General features: G+C 43.0%; 1 protein-coding gene across 1 annotated transcript; it reads left to right on the forward strand.

The window, feature by feature from the left end:
• Nucleotides 1-3,929: 3,929 nt before the first annotated feature.
• On the forward strand, nucleotides 3,930-7,945 carry LOC310924003 (gap junction beta-6 protein-like). Its single transcript, XM_083884985.1, has 2 exons — nucleotides 3,930-4,083; nucleotides 6,316-7,945. The coding sequence occupies exon 2, from the start codon at nucleotides 6,338-6,340 to the stop codon at nucleotides 7,013-7,015; it is 678 nt and encodes a 225-aa protein (XP_083741111.1). The 5' UTR covers nucleotides 3,930-4,083; nucleotides 6,316-6,337; the 3' UTR covers nucleotides 7,016-7,945.
• The last annotated feature ends 9,740 nt before the right edge of the window (nucleotides 7,946-17,685 follow it).

Here is a 17,685-nt window from a genome sequence, read left to right on the forward strand (position 1 = left end):
GTGAAAATTAGTTCAAAATACATCTATTCAAGTGTATGGGCATATACGTGCCCCAGGAGGTAATTTCTAATGTTCTAATTTCTAACAATGCTTAGGAAAGAATCTTGGACTGACTATGAAAAAATCAACTTATTGCTATAATGTATCTGAAAAATGAAAACAAGTAAATAGGAGTTACTAGAAAATTATGATGAATGCCACAGGAAACATTGTTCTGTGAATTTATAAACTGTGCAGGTATTTGGACTGCTCTTGTAAAAATGACATACATCACAAGTTGTCATGAGAATAATAAAGATATATAACAGCTCCTCCATGGAGCTTCAACAAATTAGTCCTTTCAGCACAGAATAAAAAGGATGGAGAGAGGATATGACAGAAGTTCATGCACTCTTAAAGGAGATGAACACGGAAAGACAATTAGCTATTATTCCCAATGGTGAGAACTCAGGAATGTCCCATGAAGTTATCTAAGAGGAGATTTTCAGGAAATGAAACTTTTTTTCTCTTTCACCACACATAATTAAGCTATTGAGTTAATTACTCCAGGACCATGTTTATTTATTTATTTATTTATGGGATAAATATGACACTATTTATATAAGCCATATAGAGGTGACATCAAAACATAGTTAGGCAAAACAGAGAGTAAACCAAGTGGTATTTAAAATATTAAAAATATAGATCCAGACAGAGCCTCTGGAGGTGCCTAGAGGCTGTTGAATGCAGAGATGAAGACACAGTGTTTGGAAAGCCATAGGGCATTACTGGGAGATGATGCCAAGATTTCTGCTATCCTGAGATGAACTAAAACCTGTTTCTGAGTTGAGGAAGTTACAACAGTATTTATTTTCCTATTTTTATTACGCTTTTATTTCCGCATTTCTTTGTGGCCCACAAGAAACAACATTTTGTATATATACAAGAATTAGTATCATTCACCAGCTTCAATGTTACCCCTTCCTTATAGATGAACTTTTGCAGATTCCAGGGTTGTTAAAACTTGTCTCTTGCACCTCCTGCCAATGAGACAGGTGTTAAGAAAAGTGTAGGCAACAAGCCTGCAACCCTGGATTTATGCTCAGTCAGAATTCCTTGCTAGAATTCCCCTCTCCCAAATAAAGCATGACATACATGAACAAGCAAAGAAATATCAAGGAAACTAAACATAGCACTCAGCTTAAACATAGAATTTGTTTGGTTGTAAATGAAAATACTGTGGCAGTGGTGAGCAACACTAGCTGCAAATGTCTTCCAAGAATTTACAGTGACTATGTATCAAACCAGGGTATCACTTCATAAAACATAGTTAGCTATTCAAGATCTTTCTTTTTAGATTATGTAAAGATCTTAGATTTCAGTGAAGCTTTTAATACTCTCACAGTGCCCTTCTGGACAAAATGTCCAGCACACAGCTGGATAAACACATCATGCAAACATGGTAAGCAACTGGCTCAAGAGTTGGGCACAAAGGGCTACAGGGAATAGGGTGACACCAGACTGGTGACCTGTCACTACTGGGGTTCCACAGGGCTCCATCCTCTGCCCTGTGCTCCTCAACATCTTCATGACTAGGATGCAGGACTCAAAGATATACTAAGTTCACCAATGATAGTAAATTGGAAGGAGCTATTGACTCCCATGAGGGCAGGGAGGCCCTGCAGAGAGACCTGGAGGTAAATCAGAGACTGGGCAATCACCAACCAGATGAAGTTCAAGAAGAGAAAGTGCTGGATTCTGCACCTGGGACACAGATGTACAGACTGAGTGTACAGACAGACTGGGGAATGAGGTGCTGCAGAGCAGTGCTGCACAAAGGGACCTGGGGGTCCTGGTCTGTGGCAAGTTGGACATGAGGCAGCAGTGCCCTGGCAGCCAGGAGGGCCAACCCTGTCCTGGGGACATCAGGCACAGCACGGCCAGCCGGGCAAGGGAGGGGATTGTCCCCTCTGCTCTGAGCTGGGGCAGCCTCACCTCCAGTGCTGGGGGCAGTTCTGGGCGCTACAATATGAAAAAGATGTTAGATTAGACATATTAGAGAATGTCCAAAGGAGGGCAACGAGGATGATGAAGGGTCTGGAGGGGAAGCCATATGAGGAGTGGCTGAGGTCACTTTGTCTGTTCAGCCTGGAGAAGAGGAGACTGAGGGGAGACCTCATTGCAGTCTGCAGTTTCCTCATGAGGGGAAGCAGAGGAGCAGACATTGACCTCTCCTCTTTGATGACCAGTGACAGGACCCAAGGGAACGGCCTCAAGTTGTATCAGGGGAGGCTTAGGCTGGATATTAGGAAAAGGTTCTTCACCCAGAGGATGTTTGGGCACCAGAACAGGCTCCCCAGAGAAGTGGTTACATCACCAAGCCTGACAGAATTCAAGAAGTGTTTGGACAATGCACTCAGGCACAAGGTGTGACTCTTAGGGTGTCCTGGGCCAGCAGTTGGAATCAATGATTCTTGTGGGTCTCTTCCAACTCATAATATTCTATGAAGTCTAGCTTAATTTTCTAAACCTCTGAGAGCAAAGCCACATTAATTTGTAAGTTTGCAGATGCACACACTGGTTTGAGTTTCTCGTAATTCTTATCTATACAAAATACTAGATCAAGTTTAAATGTTATTTAAGTCCCTACTGATGAAAGCATTTCTACTTCCAGACATATGTCACAAAACCAGGGTCAGTACTAAGTTTAACATACAGAGCTTACAATATACAGTAACAAACACAGCATTTTCAGCAGTACTTTAAATGCTCAGACAATTTTTAATTTTTTTTTCCTACACATTCTTTTTAACACAGCATTCATTTCTGGTAGGAATTTTTGTCAGTGTTTTGAAAAGCCAAGATTCTTTACTAAGTTGTAATCAAGCATCATTTAATAGAAGTCATACTTGGTTGGATGTTTTGGATGAAGTGCAGACTGTGTGAGGCTAACCTGAGCCTGAGAGCAACACCGGGTACACTTTATTTGTTACAAGCAAAGCCCAAGGTAAGGGCTTCCAGTGCTGATACAAGTAATTCATGCCTGGCTGGCTTGGACTTTGTTCACAAAACCTTTCCTTAAAGATAGGGCTTAAAGAGTACTATAATAAGAAGAAACTTTTCTTATTTATTTTATTGTGAACAACAGCGCTCAATCGCCAGACAAATAACACCGAGTGACAGATCCTCACATGGCAAGTAACTCAGATTTGAGTCACTCTTTACACTTCCCGCTGGATTACTTTCTCTCACAAAAACAATTTTAACCCCCACTGGCTTTGCACAGCAGCAGTGAAATCAAGGCTTTGGGCCCTAGTGAGGGATTCCTTTCCAAAGGAAAACCCAGCATCTTACCTCTATCCTGCCCTTAGCTGGCTGATGCCCTTGTTATCCCTATATCTGTCCACCCAGATCAATTTTTTATTATCAATTCATTAGCTAGTTTACCTATTTCTTGTCTTCCAAGTTCAGCCCTTCTAAGGTCTCTGAGGTTTCGTTCTCTAGCCCTGCCTCACCCTTGGGAAAGTCTCTGGGAGCTCCGTTTTCTCTGACTGTTACCCGAACTTTCTCAAGGTGGGATTTGCTCCGGCTGCCGGGGCTGAGGGGCAGCTTCGGGACTGATTTCCCCCCTCGACATGTTTTCTGCCAACCCTCGGGAATCAGTCTGTGTTTGCAGGGTCCAGGCTCCGCTCCGCCCGCCCCGGTGCTCATGGAGGTGCCGGGCGGGCCCCAGGGGACTCCTGCGAGTGGCACCATTCCCAGTCCCGCTCCAGCTCCCGCCCCGCGGGCACAGCCCATCCCATCCCATCCCATCCCATCCCATCCCATCCCATCCCATCCCATCCCATCCCATCCCATCCCAGCCCCGTTCCCGCCACCGCCTCCGCGGGCGGCCGGAGCGGCGGGGCGGGGGCGGGCGGCTTAAAAGCGGCGGCAGGTGAACGGGGAGGGACCTTGAACCTCGGGGCCGGAGAGGCTGCGGCCACTGGCCCCACAGGCGGACCCGGCAGCGGAGCCTGTCGCCTCCCCCGTGTCCTGCCCGGCCCTGCCCAGCCCCCGGAGGGTCCGGAGCGCTTTCCTCGTGTTCCTGCACAGCCGTGCCAGGTGAGGGTGCGGAGCGGATCCCGCCTTCCGCGCCGCTGGGATGGGGATGGAGGTTGGGATTAGGCTGTGCGCCCCCCCGAGCGGGTGGCGATCCGTGTGCCAGAGTGGGGTCATGTCGGGGCCGCCCCGGCGGGTCTGGGGCCGCCACGCCGCAGCCCCGGCCCCGGGCAAGCCGTGCTGGGGGGGTGTGAGCCCCCAGCGCCGGGGGCGGGAGAGCGGCTGGCCCCACACAGCCCGTCCCGGAGGAGCCGTCGGACCCCCGAGCCAAAGCCGGGGTTTGCCGACGGTGCCCTCCGCTGAAGGCTCCCAGCCGCGCCGGAGCTCGGCGTGATAAAGGTCGGCGCGGAGGGAGGGAGGGAGGAGCTGGGATCCAGCTACTAACCCCAGAGCGGGGATTTGGAATGGTTCTCAGTAACGGTGTCCTGGTTGGCAGGTTGGGCGTGCGGGTGGATTTGCTCCCCGACAGCCAGTTGCGGTATTTGGGTAGCGGCAGATGAGAGGGAGAAATATTTTTCCCTCCCAGATTTGCAGCCTTGGTTCAGAACTGCAGTGTGGGATGGGACTTGGAACCCAGGCTGTTCAGCTCAGCCATGTGCAGTTCCCGGGCTTTCCCTCAGTTCTGATTAACCTCTTGTGAAGGTTTAACTGACTTTATTTTAAAGACTGCAACAGACATGAAGAAAATTACCAGAATGATGCGGCTATCCCATCACAGCCTGCAGGTTAGGCCAGTACAAAATGTTGCATTAAATGGTGCCAGTTTCAGCAGAGACAAAGCGTGAGAAGTCTCAGGAATTCCAGCCATCTTCTCAAAGTTGTTTTCTTTTTTGCCTTACCCAATTTCACCTTTCCGCATCACGGTAAATCTGACCTCTCCCTCTTGCCTCCAGGCTTGTCCGTACAAGCTGGGCCCTCATACCAGGGGTATGTGTTGGGGCACGTTTGTCCTTTGGTTGGGACGTGGCTACACCAGGGTAAAAAATTCTGGTTTTTTTCTACTCCGCTGCATGAGAATGAGAGCTTTTTTTTTTGGTAAACTTTGGCCAGTGTTGTGTTGGAAGGCACCATGCTCTCCCCACAGCACCCAGCCAGCAGCAAGAGGAGACTGAGCTGTGTGGCCTCATCCGTGGCCTGTGTGGGTCTCCCGGTTTATCCATGGCCTGTGTGGGTCTCTCGGTTTAGCCTTGGGAGATGATGGACCAGCTATGCAGGTTCCCAGCTCGGGTTTCAAAGTGTTTTGTCCACTTCAGTGATAGTTTCCAAATGGCTGCAATCAGTGATAGCTGAGCCCGGAGACTGAAGTCTGAACTTCAGCAAAACTTACTTTCAAAAGGGCAGTGTGGATTTTAGTTTTTAAGAGTACCAGGAAAGCTGAAATGGAACTTCTTTGATGTTTGACTTTGTGTATTCTGACGGAGCGTGATAGCATCTAGAAAATCAACATAAACTCTTTAGCTGAGGGCTTTTTCTTCTCAACTCCATGACTCTGCTTGCCTCCTTTTTTGGATGACATAGCAATGAATGTGGAAGGGCAGGCTCTGCTCTGCCTTTGCCTGCTGGTTTGTGCTATATGAGCATGCAGCCCTGACAGTGCTGGCTTGAGGCTTCTCACCAGTCCTGGCACATTCAGACGTTGTACTTTTGAGATTAAGGGCCTTGTCTGAGCTGCAGCAGAAAGCCTCGGGGGCCTGCTGGAGGTGTCTGGGTGGAGAAAGGACTTCTGCTGAAGAAGGCCAATTAGTACTTACCTCCAGGACAAAGAAAGCAGCTCAGCCTTCTAGGGCTATGGTGTTGGCAAAGAAATCCTGTAAAAAATTACTAGAGAAGTCTTTACTTTGTCTAGATATGGCTTAACTCATGAAGTGATAGTAATTTCTATTGCTTTGGGAAGTACACTGAAAGGCAAAATGCTGACCGGAGTCAACCACAGAAAGGGAAGGAGAGCATAGAGGATGTACAGAGGAACTGTATAAAGATGTACTTATTTCCTGCCCAAAGCAGGATTTTGTTGAGAAATACACTGAGGTATGCTTGTTCCATCATAAACTGATGAAAGGAGAGAGTTTAATAAGTTGTTTGAATCCATAAACATGGGTGACCTAAATGGAAGTGTGGCTTACACTTGCCTATGCCTCTGGAGAGACTGTTAGGGAAGTTCTCTTTTTTACCGGTTTAGAGTTGATTTTTCACAGTTTGAATAGTGACCATTGTGTGTATTGTGTCATCCTCCAGGTAAAAGGACACAGAAAAGAAGATGGACTGGGGAACTCTGCAAGCTGTTTTGGGAGGTGTGAATAAGCACTCCACCAGTATCGGGAAGATATGGCTCACAGTCCTCTTCATCTTCCGTATCATGATCCTGGTTGTGGCTGCAGAGAGGGTCTGGGGAGATGAACAACAAGATTTTGTCTGCAACACGCTTCAGCCTGGCTGCAGGAATGTTTGCTATGATCACTTTTTCCCCATCTCTCACATCAGACTCTGGGCCCTGCAGCTGATCTTTGTCTCCACACCTGCACTGCTGGTGGCCATGCACGTGGCTTACACCAGGCACGAGAAGAAAAGGCGGTTCAGAAACGGTGAGAAAATTGATATTGAAGAGCTGAAAAATGAAAAGATTCACATTCGGGGCCCCTTGTGGTGGACATACACCAGCAGCATCTTCTTCAGGATGGTCTTTGAAGCCGTTTTCATGTACGTGTTCTATTACATGTACGATGGCTACCAGATGCCCCGCCTGGTCAAGTGCAGTGCCTGGCCCTGCCCCAACACTGTGGATTGTTTTGTGTCTCGGCCCACTGAGAAAACCACATTTACTATTTTCATGCTTGCTGTATCTGGGATCTGCATGATGTTGAATCTGGCTGAGTTGTGCTACCTAGTGATAAAAATTTGCATGAAAGGATCCAGGAAAACGACAGCTTTGAAATAAGTCCCAAGTTTCAGGATTTACTGGCTCCCCATTTCCCTTAAACTTTCTTAGGTGTAAGAAAACAATAAACAATATTTTCACACTCAAGGAAAAGGATAAAAAATGAAGGTTCTTTTGTGTTTTAAAACTGATAGCCTCTCTGGGAAGCTGATGCTGAAGCAGGTTTTAAAGATCATAAGCTAATTCAGTATTCCTGCATCCACAATTAGAAAGAGCAGCCTTCTGGAACCAGCCTCTCAATTTGCCTCTTGCTGGGATCCTATTGTTGGGACAGTTAACTCTTCAAACAGTGGGAATGGAAAGAACTAGAGCCCAGAGGAGATCCAGGAATCATAAACACACTGTGTTGGCTCAGAGGCAAAACAATATCAAAGGTTTTTGGTTAAAAGTTGGGTAAAGGATATTTTGGGGCACATCACAGCTTTTGAGGAAGAAGACAGGAAAGTGATTGTGTCTATATTAGGTGTCCTCTCTAAGTAATCTGGAGAGCAAGAAAATGGTGTAGGAACACAGATACTCTGGGAGTGCATGCTATCAGCTTTGCTGGGCACCAGCATGGGGTTTTTTTATTTTTTGCCTGCATTGAAAAGCATTTCCTTAAGGGTTAGCAGTGGCCAGTCTCAACTGCCTGTGACTGCCATTAGGTCAATGCTGCCTCCCCATAGTCATAGAGACTACAGCAGTGGGAGGAATTAAGTTGATTTTTCATTCTCTTGATCAGATGAAAAAAAGGATTGTCACCTCTAGGAGGGTGGAGGCAGTGCAACTGTCTTCTTCCTTCTCTTGTTCTCCCCCAGTACATTGTGAAGAATCTCAGTACAGTAGACTATCTGATGAAGAGACATTTTATCACCTGACTGCTCCTCACTCAGCTGTGTACTTCTAAACATTTTTTTCAATAAAAAACAAGAAAAAAGTGCCTTTTTTTTTTCTGTTGGTTATCCAAAAGAAGTGCTTCAACTTACAGCATGATACCCAGTGCTCTTTTCACTGCTCTCTTTTTTCTATCTAGCCTGCACAGCTTTTCTTCATAAAACCTTCTCCCTATCTGAGGTACCTTTCAAATGAGTTGAGCAAACCACTCCTAGTCTCTCTGACATTCCACATTGTGAGATTAAATCACCATTCCTTTTCTTAGTGTTGGTCTAGCAGGAATTACAAACAGCTTGCAGAGCTAAAATAGCAAAGGGACCCAATCAGAAGTGAGGAGGAACTTGATATTTTTCTTCAAGTTCACACTGCTGTGCTGTAAATTCTGTATTACTAACTTGAAGTACTATATGAGTCAGTCTGGTCTTGTTTCAAAGTAGTCTCAAAAGATGTTTTATGCCTATAATGGGCAGCATATGGCACCTAGGGCAACACAGTTTATCTTCCAAGTGCCTGCCTGTTGAACCCACTTCTAGAAAGCTGTTTCTCCTCCTTAACTTTAATAACTGGCTTTTCCCCGAAATGAATGAGTGCTATCTCAGCTTCTCTATTTGCATTCATCTTTTACCGCACATTTAAATTTCTCACTGTTGGAGTCAACAAAGCTGCATGAATTAAGACCCATGACCCTTCACTGTGCACTGAAAGTGGAGCATAAACAGGCAAGGAAACCTGCTTGTGAGCTACATCCAATGTTATAACTTGACTGCAGATGGAAATCTGTCATCTAAGAGGGAAGCAAGAAAACCACAAAAACACCATCCTCAGAACTATGGAAAAAAAGATAGGTCATTCATAATGAACTGGACTGGAAACTTGGACTGTGAAAACATCCTTAATTCAACTCCAAAGAACACAGTTTGGCATGTTTCAGATGGCACATCAGTTTGTGCTTGATAGACTTCCTGCATTGTTCTATGTACAAGTATGAAGAGAGCAAACTAGTCCCAGTGGTCTAATATTACATTTCTTTTGTAACAAGGTTTTTTTTTCTGAAATTAAAGCATTTTTGTGGTGTCTGTTTTCTGTATTACTTGTATGTGCTGTGTGTTACCTAATGTGTATAATGAAAATCTGTTTACCATCAGGGAAAATGTATGCACCAATACTACACTCAATAGCCAAGGGCTGGTGTAAGGATTTTAACCTTCTGCTGCAGGTTGGTGTTTCCATTAGTTACACTGCCTGTTACCCTGAGCTTTCCTGAGCTCATAGTGGAAGGTCACACATGTGCTCCTCTTGAAATCAAATACGCTGCTGAAGACTGCCTTGCAGCTGGAAAAGGCCAGTGGTAAACTTCACCAGCTCCATAGGGAAAGAGTTTGTTTTTGCCACCTACTTTTGAATTTAGCTGGAACTTGGAATTAGACACACCAAAACTTTAAACAGTTAACACTATGAAGTTATCTTTAGCTAGCAGTTTGGCAACCAGATTATCAGACAGGAAAAAAAGATAGAAGTGGAGAAATTGTTTGGATGTATCCAAGAGAGGGCTTTGATCCAGAACTGCAGCATCAGGCAATGATAGCTCTGAGATCTGTGTATATTTATTTTGACTGAATAGCTGCTTTGTATGTGACAAAAAATCAGATACTTTATAGGAACATGGGAATTGCACCTATTTCTACATGTGCTACATTGCATAGCTAACCTACAGATGGATTTCATACAGATTAAAATATATTGCTGTGTTGAAATTGTGTGTGTTCTTTCCTGAAATGCACTACTAGTGTTTGCATTTCTGGTACTTAGTTCCTAGGCTTTCCTCAGAATAAAGATTGCAAAGCATGTTGAAAACTTAAACAGTAAATCTGAAGTTATGACTGTAAAAGAGGTTGATTCCTCATTGTTCAGTGACCAGTGTAGCCAGGACATAAAGTGTCTAATAATGTGGTATCAGAACTGGGAAGTGTAAGAATGGGAGGCTGAAATTATTCTTTGACTGAAATTGCTAGGAAAAATCACCATTGACTAAATCAGGTCAGACTTCCATCCAAAACCTTGAAACCAAAATTACAAATATGTTTGTCAGAAGAGTAAGGAGATGAGGGGAAGCAAACTTCATTGGTAAGTCATGGACCCGTCAGAAATAATCCTAACTACCTTAGGAGAAAGACTGTTTTAAAAGGATATCAGAAGTATAGATCTTCTGTATTTATGACTTCTGGATATAGAAGTATCTATATTAAAGGTTTTCTTAGACAAAAATAAAACTATCCTTCAGTTTATAGTTATTATAAGTCAATGTGCAAAGTTGTTTTATATCTGATAGAACAAATATAAAAGACAAATTATATGGTCCATACAGAGAAGTGCACTCCTGTACTATGGAGATTCAATTCAAAGCAGCAACTCTGTCAAAAGCTGCTTTATTTTGTAAAAAGTGTACAGCAGCAGTAAGGATCAGCTAAGAGCACTTTGCTAGAAATGAAACTTGGTGAAAATTAATCTTTTTTTTTTTTTTTTTTTTTTTTTTTTTTTTTTTTTTCTAATTATTATTTTCTCACCTGAATGTTAGGCTGATGGGGTTTACTCCACAACAAAACCACACTCAAAGAATTGGACTGTATTTTTGTTCTCCTATTCTGATATTCAGGACAGCCACTAACCTGACAGTTAATTACAGGGTCATTTGATTTTTCACCATCTTATTATCTACACAGTCATTTGAACTTGTTTGCAGACAGTGGCAAGAGTAATGGTAACTGTTTGAGGCTTAATGAGCTAAAACTAATGGTAATGACTTTCAAGATAGTTCAGAAAGTACCTATACTTTTGTCCCCATCTGACCAACCTAGCTTGTCACTGTCATTTTCTCTTATGGATTATATTTCTCTTCTATAAAGCTGGCTCAGCTTTGACTTGGCTATTTTCTATACAAAGTTTCCTGGCCACCAAAAGAAAGTCTATAAGCTAGGCTTGGAAATGCATTGACCTTTAATTTGGAAGGCCCAGATGAGGAAATAAGTCACATCTCAGACTCTCCATCTCTGAGAACATTCTTTGCTCTTGCTGTGGTTGGGCCCCCATCATACCACAGATTTAAATGTTGGAATTGGTCACGTTGCACTTACCTTCTGCCTTTTTTCTGACAGTTTAATCATTGCCACTAACTCAGAGATAATTTCACATCTATCTGCTCTATGTATTTGAATAGCCAAATCCATTGTATTTGAATTAGCCATCTGCTAAAAACATCCTCTCCAAGAATACTACCACTTGCATAAGTCTTTGTGGTAAAGGAGTGATACAGTATCAGTGTGATGTACAGTTTAGGCAAGTATGTTTTCAGTGAACTGAGAGAACTTGTAGAGTTGAGCCATGAATGACTCATTCATTGTAGATGAATGTTTTGAACTGCAGCATATATTCTGTGTGCTGCTATGAACCAGCACTTTGGTCATAGCCTGGAACAGTCCTCAGGAAAAGGAATACTGTGGTATTCCACATGTGTGGTGCAGACTGGTCTGAAGCATGAGGCATTTTTCACTGGACAAGCTGTGCTGGACAGGTTTAGTTGCTTATGCAAGACATGTATTTTCTGTTGTCTTGGCAATTATGGCAATTTAGACGCATTATCTGTGAAAGACAGTAGCAGGCTTAAAAATGTGTAAGTTGAGATGATGAAATAGGGTTTAAAAGTGTTCTGCAGATAATTTTCTGTGGAGATTCAATCTTTATGGCAACATATAAAAACTCCTCCCGCACCTCTCAGCAATCCACACATTAGCAGGAGGAATGCTGCACTTCTGATGTGATGATTGGAAAACTTGCTATCTGTTTGGTATCCAACTATCAATATTTCCTTCGTCATGAGTCTTCTTTCACTTGATTTGAAAGTATAATGGCAGTCCTGGTACACAGAGTCAACCCTGACTCTCATTGTTCCTGACTTTTCCCAATTGAAAGATAAAGGTGACAACTGTGTCATGTTCACAGGGATCAGAACAGTTTAATCAAGAACTGTTTGTTGAAATCATTGCAACAGATGCCAGAAAAAAAAATAATTATTGTGTGGTAAAGATTTCAAACCTATTGTATATTGCATCATTAATGTAATCCCTGCATACAGTTTGTCATGTCCCTGCCCTAGGTATTGCATCCTTTCCAAGGACTGAGTGTGTAATACACAGTTTAAACAGCTTCCACAACCTGTCCAGCACAGATAAAAAACCTGTCTATTCCTTTACACACACATGCACAAAGAGAGCAGCAACTGATTAAATAATTTCCTCACTGTTATCTGATAGAAGACTGAATGAGACATTTCAACATGGATTTGTCAGGTATAATTTTTGCCTATGTCATGATAGAAGCTTTTGTGTATTGCAGTAAAATAGTTATTAATGACTCATTGTCAGAGCATCAGGATCCACCAAGTGGGATAAACTGCAGCTGTGAGGAGTTGCAGGTACATGGGAAGATAAGCTTAGGATTTAGTAAGATCTTTTATCACCGGGAGAAATGGTTTAGCAGTAGCAGTGTTAGAAGATAGGAACGTCTAAGTGCTTCTATTGTGAAATGTGAAGCACTTGCAAAACTGTCAGATGGAGACCTGCTCTGAAGAAAAGAACAGTTTTGTAAAGAAGAGCTGGAGTTTGTGGAAGATCATCCGTGGAACATTACACAATCATGTGATTGACTTGAAAAAACATCATACTGGTATGCATTTAAGGTTTGTCAAAATCCAGGATGTTTGAAATTATGTTTTCAGTCTTGTTAGCACCCAAAAGTCTATTTGCCAGTGCAGGGTTTGTCCAGGATGATCTCTGTCAACACGGTTCCTTTGTGCTTTTAGCAACTGTAATAAGACATTGGTGTGCTATAGTTTTTTCTACCTAACTAAGTATATGAGGTGGTATTATGAGTAAATAAAATAAAAAATAAAATTCCAATTAATGTAAGTGGAATTGGTAATGTTTTGGTTTTTTCCTTCTCAGCACAGTTCATAAAAAGCTCCTTATGCCTTGATTGTGTGTCTCACAAAACAGGCATTCATCAAAACAGGAGAAAGACAGAAACCCAATCACTGTTCAGTTTTGATTACTGTTCAGTTTTGCTGCCCATTTTACTATATGTGCAAACACTGGTGGAGTTCACTGAAGCCTGGTCTGCAGCCAGGAGATTGTTTCCCACCAATAGCATGCCATTTTGTGCTACTGACTTCTTTAATTCCAAAGGCAGACCATCACATCGTGCAGCAGTTAAAAATTTGTAGAGGGATTTTTCCCTTACATAACACTGTTTTTTCTATTTTAAAGCAAGATGCCTTTTGCTGTTCCTTTCTGTGGAAGGCAGCAACTATTTGAGGCCTTTACAAATTCATGATGCATAACACCCAGGTATATTCCTGGTAAAACATACTGTATTTGCTCTTACCCTGAACACAATGAAAAAAAAGAACATCCTTGTTTAGAAGCCTTGGTTGTGGTTTGGCACAATGAATTGCCCACTGGCAATACTAGTTTAGGGCATTAATACTGATGTCATTCCTTCCTGCTCATTCTTAGCCTGTCTGAATCTCCCTCCCACCTCATTCAACACGGTGCCTGCAACTCCAGGACCTGCACTGAGCCAGCACAGTTGTTTGCACAGCTGTGCTCAGCACTGGACTGGCCCACTGTTTTAGCTGATGAAGAAACCAACGTTTTGCTTTGCTGGATTGTTTTTCAGATGGATTAATTCCTTGATCTTCATTACAGGGAGGCCATATGAACTTCTACACTGACAAGACTGTGGGGCAGCAGGCCACGGTGTTGGGCAAGAACAGCTGCAGGGAGTGAGTGGAAGGGGTGGAGGGAATGGCAACACGAAGTTTATTTGCTGCTACACATGCTGCAATTTCAAACTACAGCCTCTGGCTGTGTTTTCCTGAGTGACTGCTACTAAAAAGGCAAAAATCTTAACTGCCTTTTCTCCCTTTGCTGCTGTACCCTTCCATGCTTCCTATTCCTTTCTACTGGCCCTGCTTCTCAGCTACTGGACATCTTCGTCCTTGCCCCAACACAATCTTTCCTCAACTTTCCTATGAATTGATTTAACTCACTAACACAGCAGTGAACTAGTTGAACTCTGTGTTTTAAATTTGTTATCTTCAGCTCAGATTTCTGCCAGATTTCCTGTTGTGGCAGGAATCAGTGTGTTTCAAACACCAATATTTTAATTTCATCTTTCTGTCTGTTGTGTCAGAAAAAAAAATAGCATCACACCATGACAGAATGATAGCAGGCAGCATTCCTCTTAGGATTCTGCATGATCTGTGTCTCTTTTTTTTGATTCTTCCTCCTAACATATGCCTGGCTTGTACAGTTATAGTTCTTCTTCTGCTACATCTTACATGGAGCTTTTGATTCCATGAAGACGGATGGAAAGCATCATGCTGTTCCATATCCCAGAATATTCAGGTTTATGTTGTTGTTCTTGTTGTAATATTAGGAGATTTGCCACGTTTCCAAAGGAAAGAACCAGAAAGGACCAGAGGAAGCTGGCTCTGGTGGGCAAAACACCAGCCTAGAGTCTCAGTGCTATTATCAGAACCATATAACCTAGGACGAGATATTTAGTCTTCCTGTGCCTCCATTCTTACAAACTAGAACTCACAGCATCATCCAACAAAACTAGAAATAATATTTCTTGACACCAGTTCTTATGCTGCCTTCTCTGATGTGCTTAGCTTGTACAGAACAGAACACTAATCACTCACTGGTACAATAATAAAAATTAGTGTATAATATGAGATCAAACTACAACTTCAGTCTTTTTATTGTCATGTTATTTATTATTTAATTAATTCTAAAGTCCTTCCATTCATCCATGTAGAAAACAGCTAGAGAATTTAATGCTCCTTGCTTCGAGCTGTGCCTCCGGAGGTAGCGGTGCCCTTTCCAAGAATCTTTAGTGCCATCTTCTGTAGGGCAGTGGCATGTCAACCACAATTCTCTTTACTGACATACCGTAGAGTATACCACAGTGAGCTGTACTGAAGGCATTTGTAACTCTTTTTTTTGGCTGTATGGACAAAACTGCTGCCTGCATTGCCAAGCCATATGTCACTTTGGCATGGCTTATGACTGAAGACATGCACCACAGTTTAGGAGTCTTTCCACCAGACCATGCCTGGATGCACAGTTACATAAGAATGTTCCTCTTCTGTACGTCAAAATAGATGTTTAAATTAGAAAAAGCAAGGTGCAAAACACTGTTTTAGATCAATACTGATCTGAAAAATTCTGTTTTTCTTGCTGAGCAGCAGCTCAGGTTCACACTAAGATCAATCAAGAAATATCTCCTTAACTTTTTATCATTTCATAAATCTTGGTGTCTATTCTTTATTTTCTTTCCATGTACCTTGTCATGAAAACCTGATTCATCTAATCTGAAGGATACCTGCCTGACTGCTCTGTTTCCCCAATTCCTGAATTCACTTTGTTTCTGTGCCAGCCAAATCACGTACTGCTAAATGTCTGTTTACATGTGGAATAGGGGTTGTCACCTGTGTAGAGGCTTGGATGGAAGACAAAAGACTGTACTAAAGAAGATAATTAATCCCTCTCTGGAGACATTCAAAACCCAGCTGGACATGTTCCTGTGTAACCTGCTGTAGGTGACCCTGCCTTGGCAAGGATGTTGGACTGGATGACCTCCAGAGGTCCCTTCCAACCTTAACCAATCTGTGATTCTCTGTTAATTAAAGGAAGGCTGAAAAATTTGTAAGTGTGCAGTTTAATGTAAAAATTTAAATGTCCCCTTAAGCTGTGTGTTGCTGTCTAGTGTTAATGCCAACCCTTTAAACATAATGAGAATTAGCAGTGCTGTTCTTCTTTAAAGATAAGTGAGGAAACTAGCAGGATGGCTTTTCCAAGGAAATCCTTCTGTCAGAAAGTCCACATGAAAAGACACCCTTGAACATCATTAACTAAATCTGAGCCTATCTTCTTTCTGAATAAACTCCTCAGAGAGACAAATCCTACTTTTTTCTATTTACCCCTTCTTTGGCTACAGATCCTCCTGTTCTAGTATATGACTAATAAGTCATATGTCCTCAACATGCTTTCATGCTTGGCTTTCACCAGTACGTAATTGGTTCTTCACTTTTAAAACTGCTTCCTTCAAGTTTTCCCCATGGATTTTGCATCCTTGCTTGTCCCATTTTTTACAAATGATCCAGAGGGTTTTGCTGACAGACCAAACCTCTTCTTGTATGAACGCTGAAGGGAATTCTTGGAAAGGAAATTGTTAGCTGATGGGTGTTGTCCCATGGCAGGCAGGTACTGCATCAGCTTCTCCTAGTTTGAAATGTAAAGGATTCTATCATTAAAACCTTCTGTGGCACTACAAAAAGGATGCTCTAGAATCTCACTGCCCTCCTGAGTAAGAATATTTTTCTTTTAAAAAATGGTGTCAAGACCAGTTTGTACAGATAGTGGGAAATGCCACTTCACACTTCCAGAGAGTGAAAAAGGCATCAGAGAAACACCCAGTGCTTCATGCTATTGAAACTTATGAGCTGAGAGACTTCACTCCATGAGGAAAGTTTTAATGATAGGAGTTACTGCAGCTGGTGGGATTCCACTGTGTATCCTAACACAGCCTCTCATGCCCCAGTGCTCCAGGATCAGCCCTGTGATACACTTACAATCATGGCAGCACTGTGTTTCAGATACAAGACCCATCTCTGATCAGTCATTTGTCCTTGTGCCACCTCTAGTGCTTGGGGTCCACAGAGATCTTCCTCTCTAGTGCTTTCAGCTGTATTTATAGGGACCAATCAAGCAGTGCAAGAATACAAGAACATGGACATGGTCAGATTCAGATTCTCAACAGTTCTCTGCTACACACAGCTCCTCAAAGTGTCTCAAAAATTTTATTGGATTTTTTTTTAACTAAATAAAGCCTTGGAAATGAGTGGTGTGGTTCTGTTTCCAGATCTTTGTAGAGTAGCTATCTAGAGAAACTCATACGTTACTGATGAAGAGTTCTTGAGTCACTCCACCACTTTAAGTCATTCTTTCATATAACCACAGAATGGTTTGGGTTGGAAGGAACCTTAAAGATCATCTAGTTCCAACTCCCCTGGCCAAGGACAGGGACACCTTCTACTAGACCATGGTGCTCAAAGCCCCATCCAACCTGGCCTTAAATACTTCTGGGGATGGGGCATCTGTACCTTATCTGGGCAACCTGTTCCCATGACTCACCACCCTCACACTAAAGACTTTCTTCCTAAAATCTAATCTAAATCTACTCCTTTTCAGTTTTGAGCCATTCCCCTTTGTCCAGTCACTACATGCCCTCATAACTAGCTCCTCTCTGGCTTTCTTGTGGGCCCCTTTAGGAACTAGAAGGCTGCTGTATGGCCTCCTTAGGCCCTTTCCTCCAGGCTGAACAGCCCCAACTCTCTCAGCCTGTCTTCATAGCAGAGGTGCTCCAGCCCCCTGATCATCTTCATGGCCCTCCTCTGGACTCACTCCAACAGATCCTCATGGTGGTGGGGGCCCCTTGAGTTGGATGCAGCACTCCAGGTGGGGTGTCATGAGAGCAGAACAGCAGGGGAGAATCACCTCCCTCGACCTTTGAGCAGAACCACCTCCCACTCTCCTTTAGATGCTGCCCGGGCTGTGTGGCTGCTTTCCTTTCCCTGGGGCAACACCACAGAACACACAAAAGCCTGACCAAAATATAGGTGATAGTAATATTTTTGAGTACTTATGCTGCAAATGTCAAGAGCAGCTTTTAAATAA

This window comes from Zosterops lateralis (genome assembly GCF_965231275.1).
Source record: "Zosterops lateralis genome assembly, chromosome: 2".
Taxonomy (NCBI): domain Eukaryota; kingdom Metazoa; phylum Chordata; class Aves; order Passeriformes; family Zosteropidae; genus Zosterops; species Zosterops lateralis.

Bases quoted from the DNA above. Each gene is read 5' to 3' on its own strand.
- LOC310924003 (XM_083884985.1), top strand. From the start codon at position 6,338: ATGGACTGGGGAACTCTGCAAGCTGTTTTGGGAGGTGTGAATAAGCAC.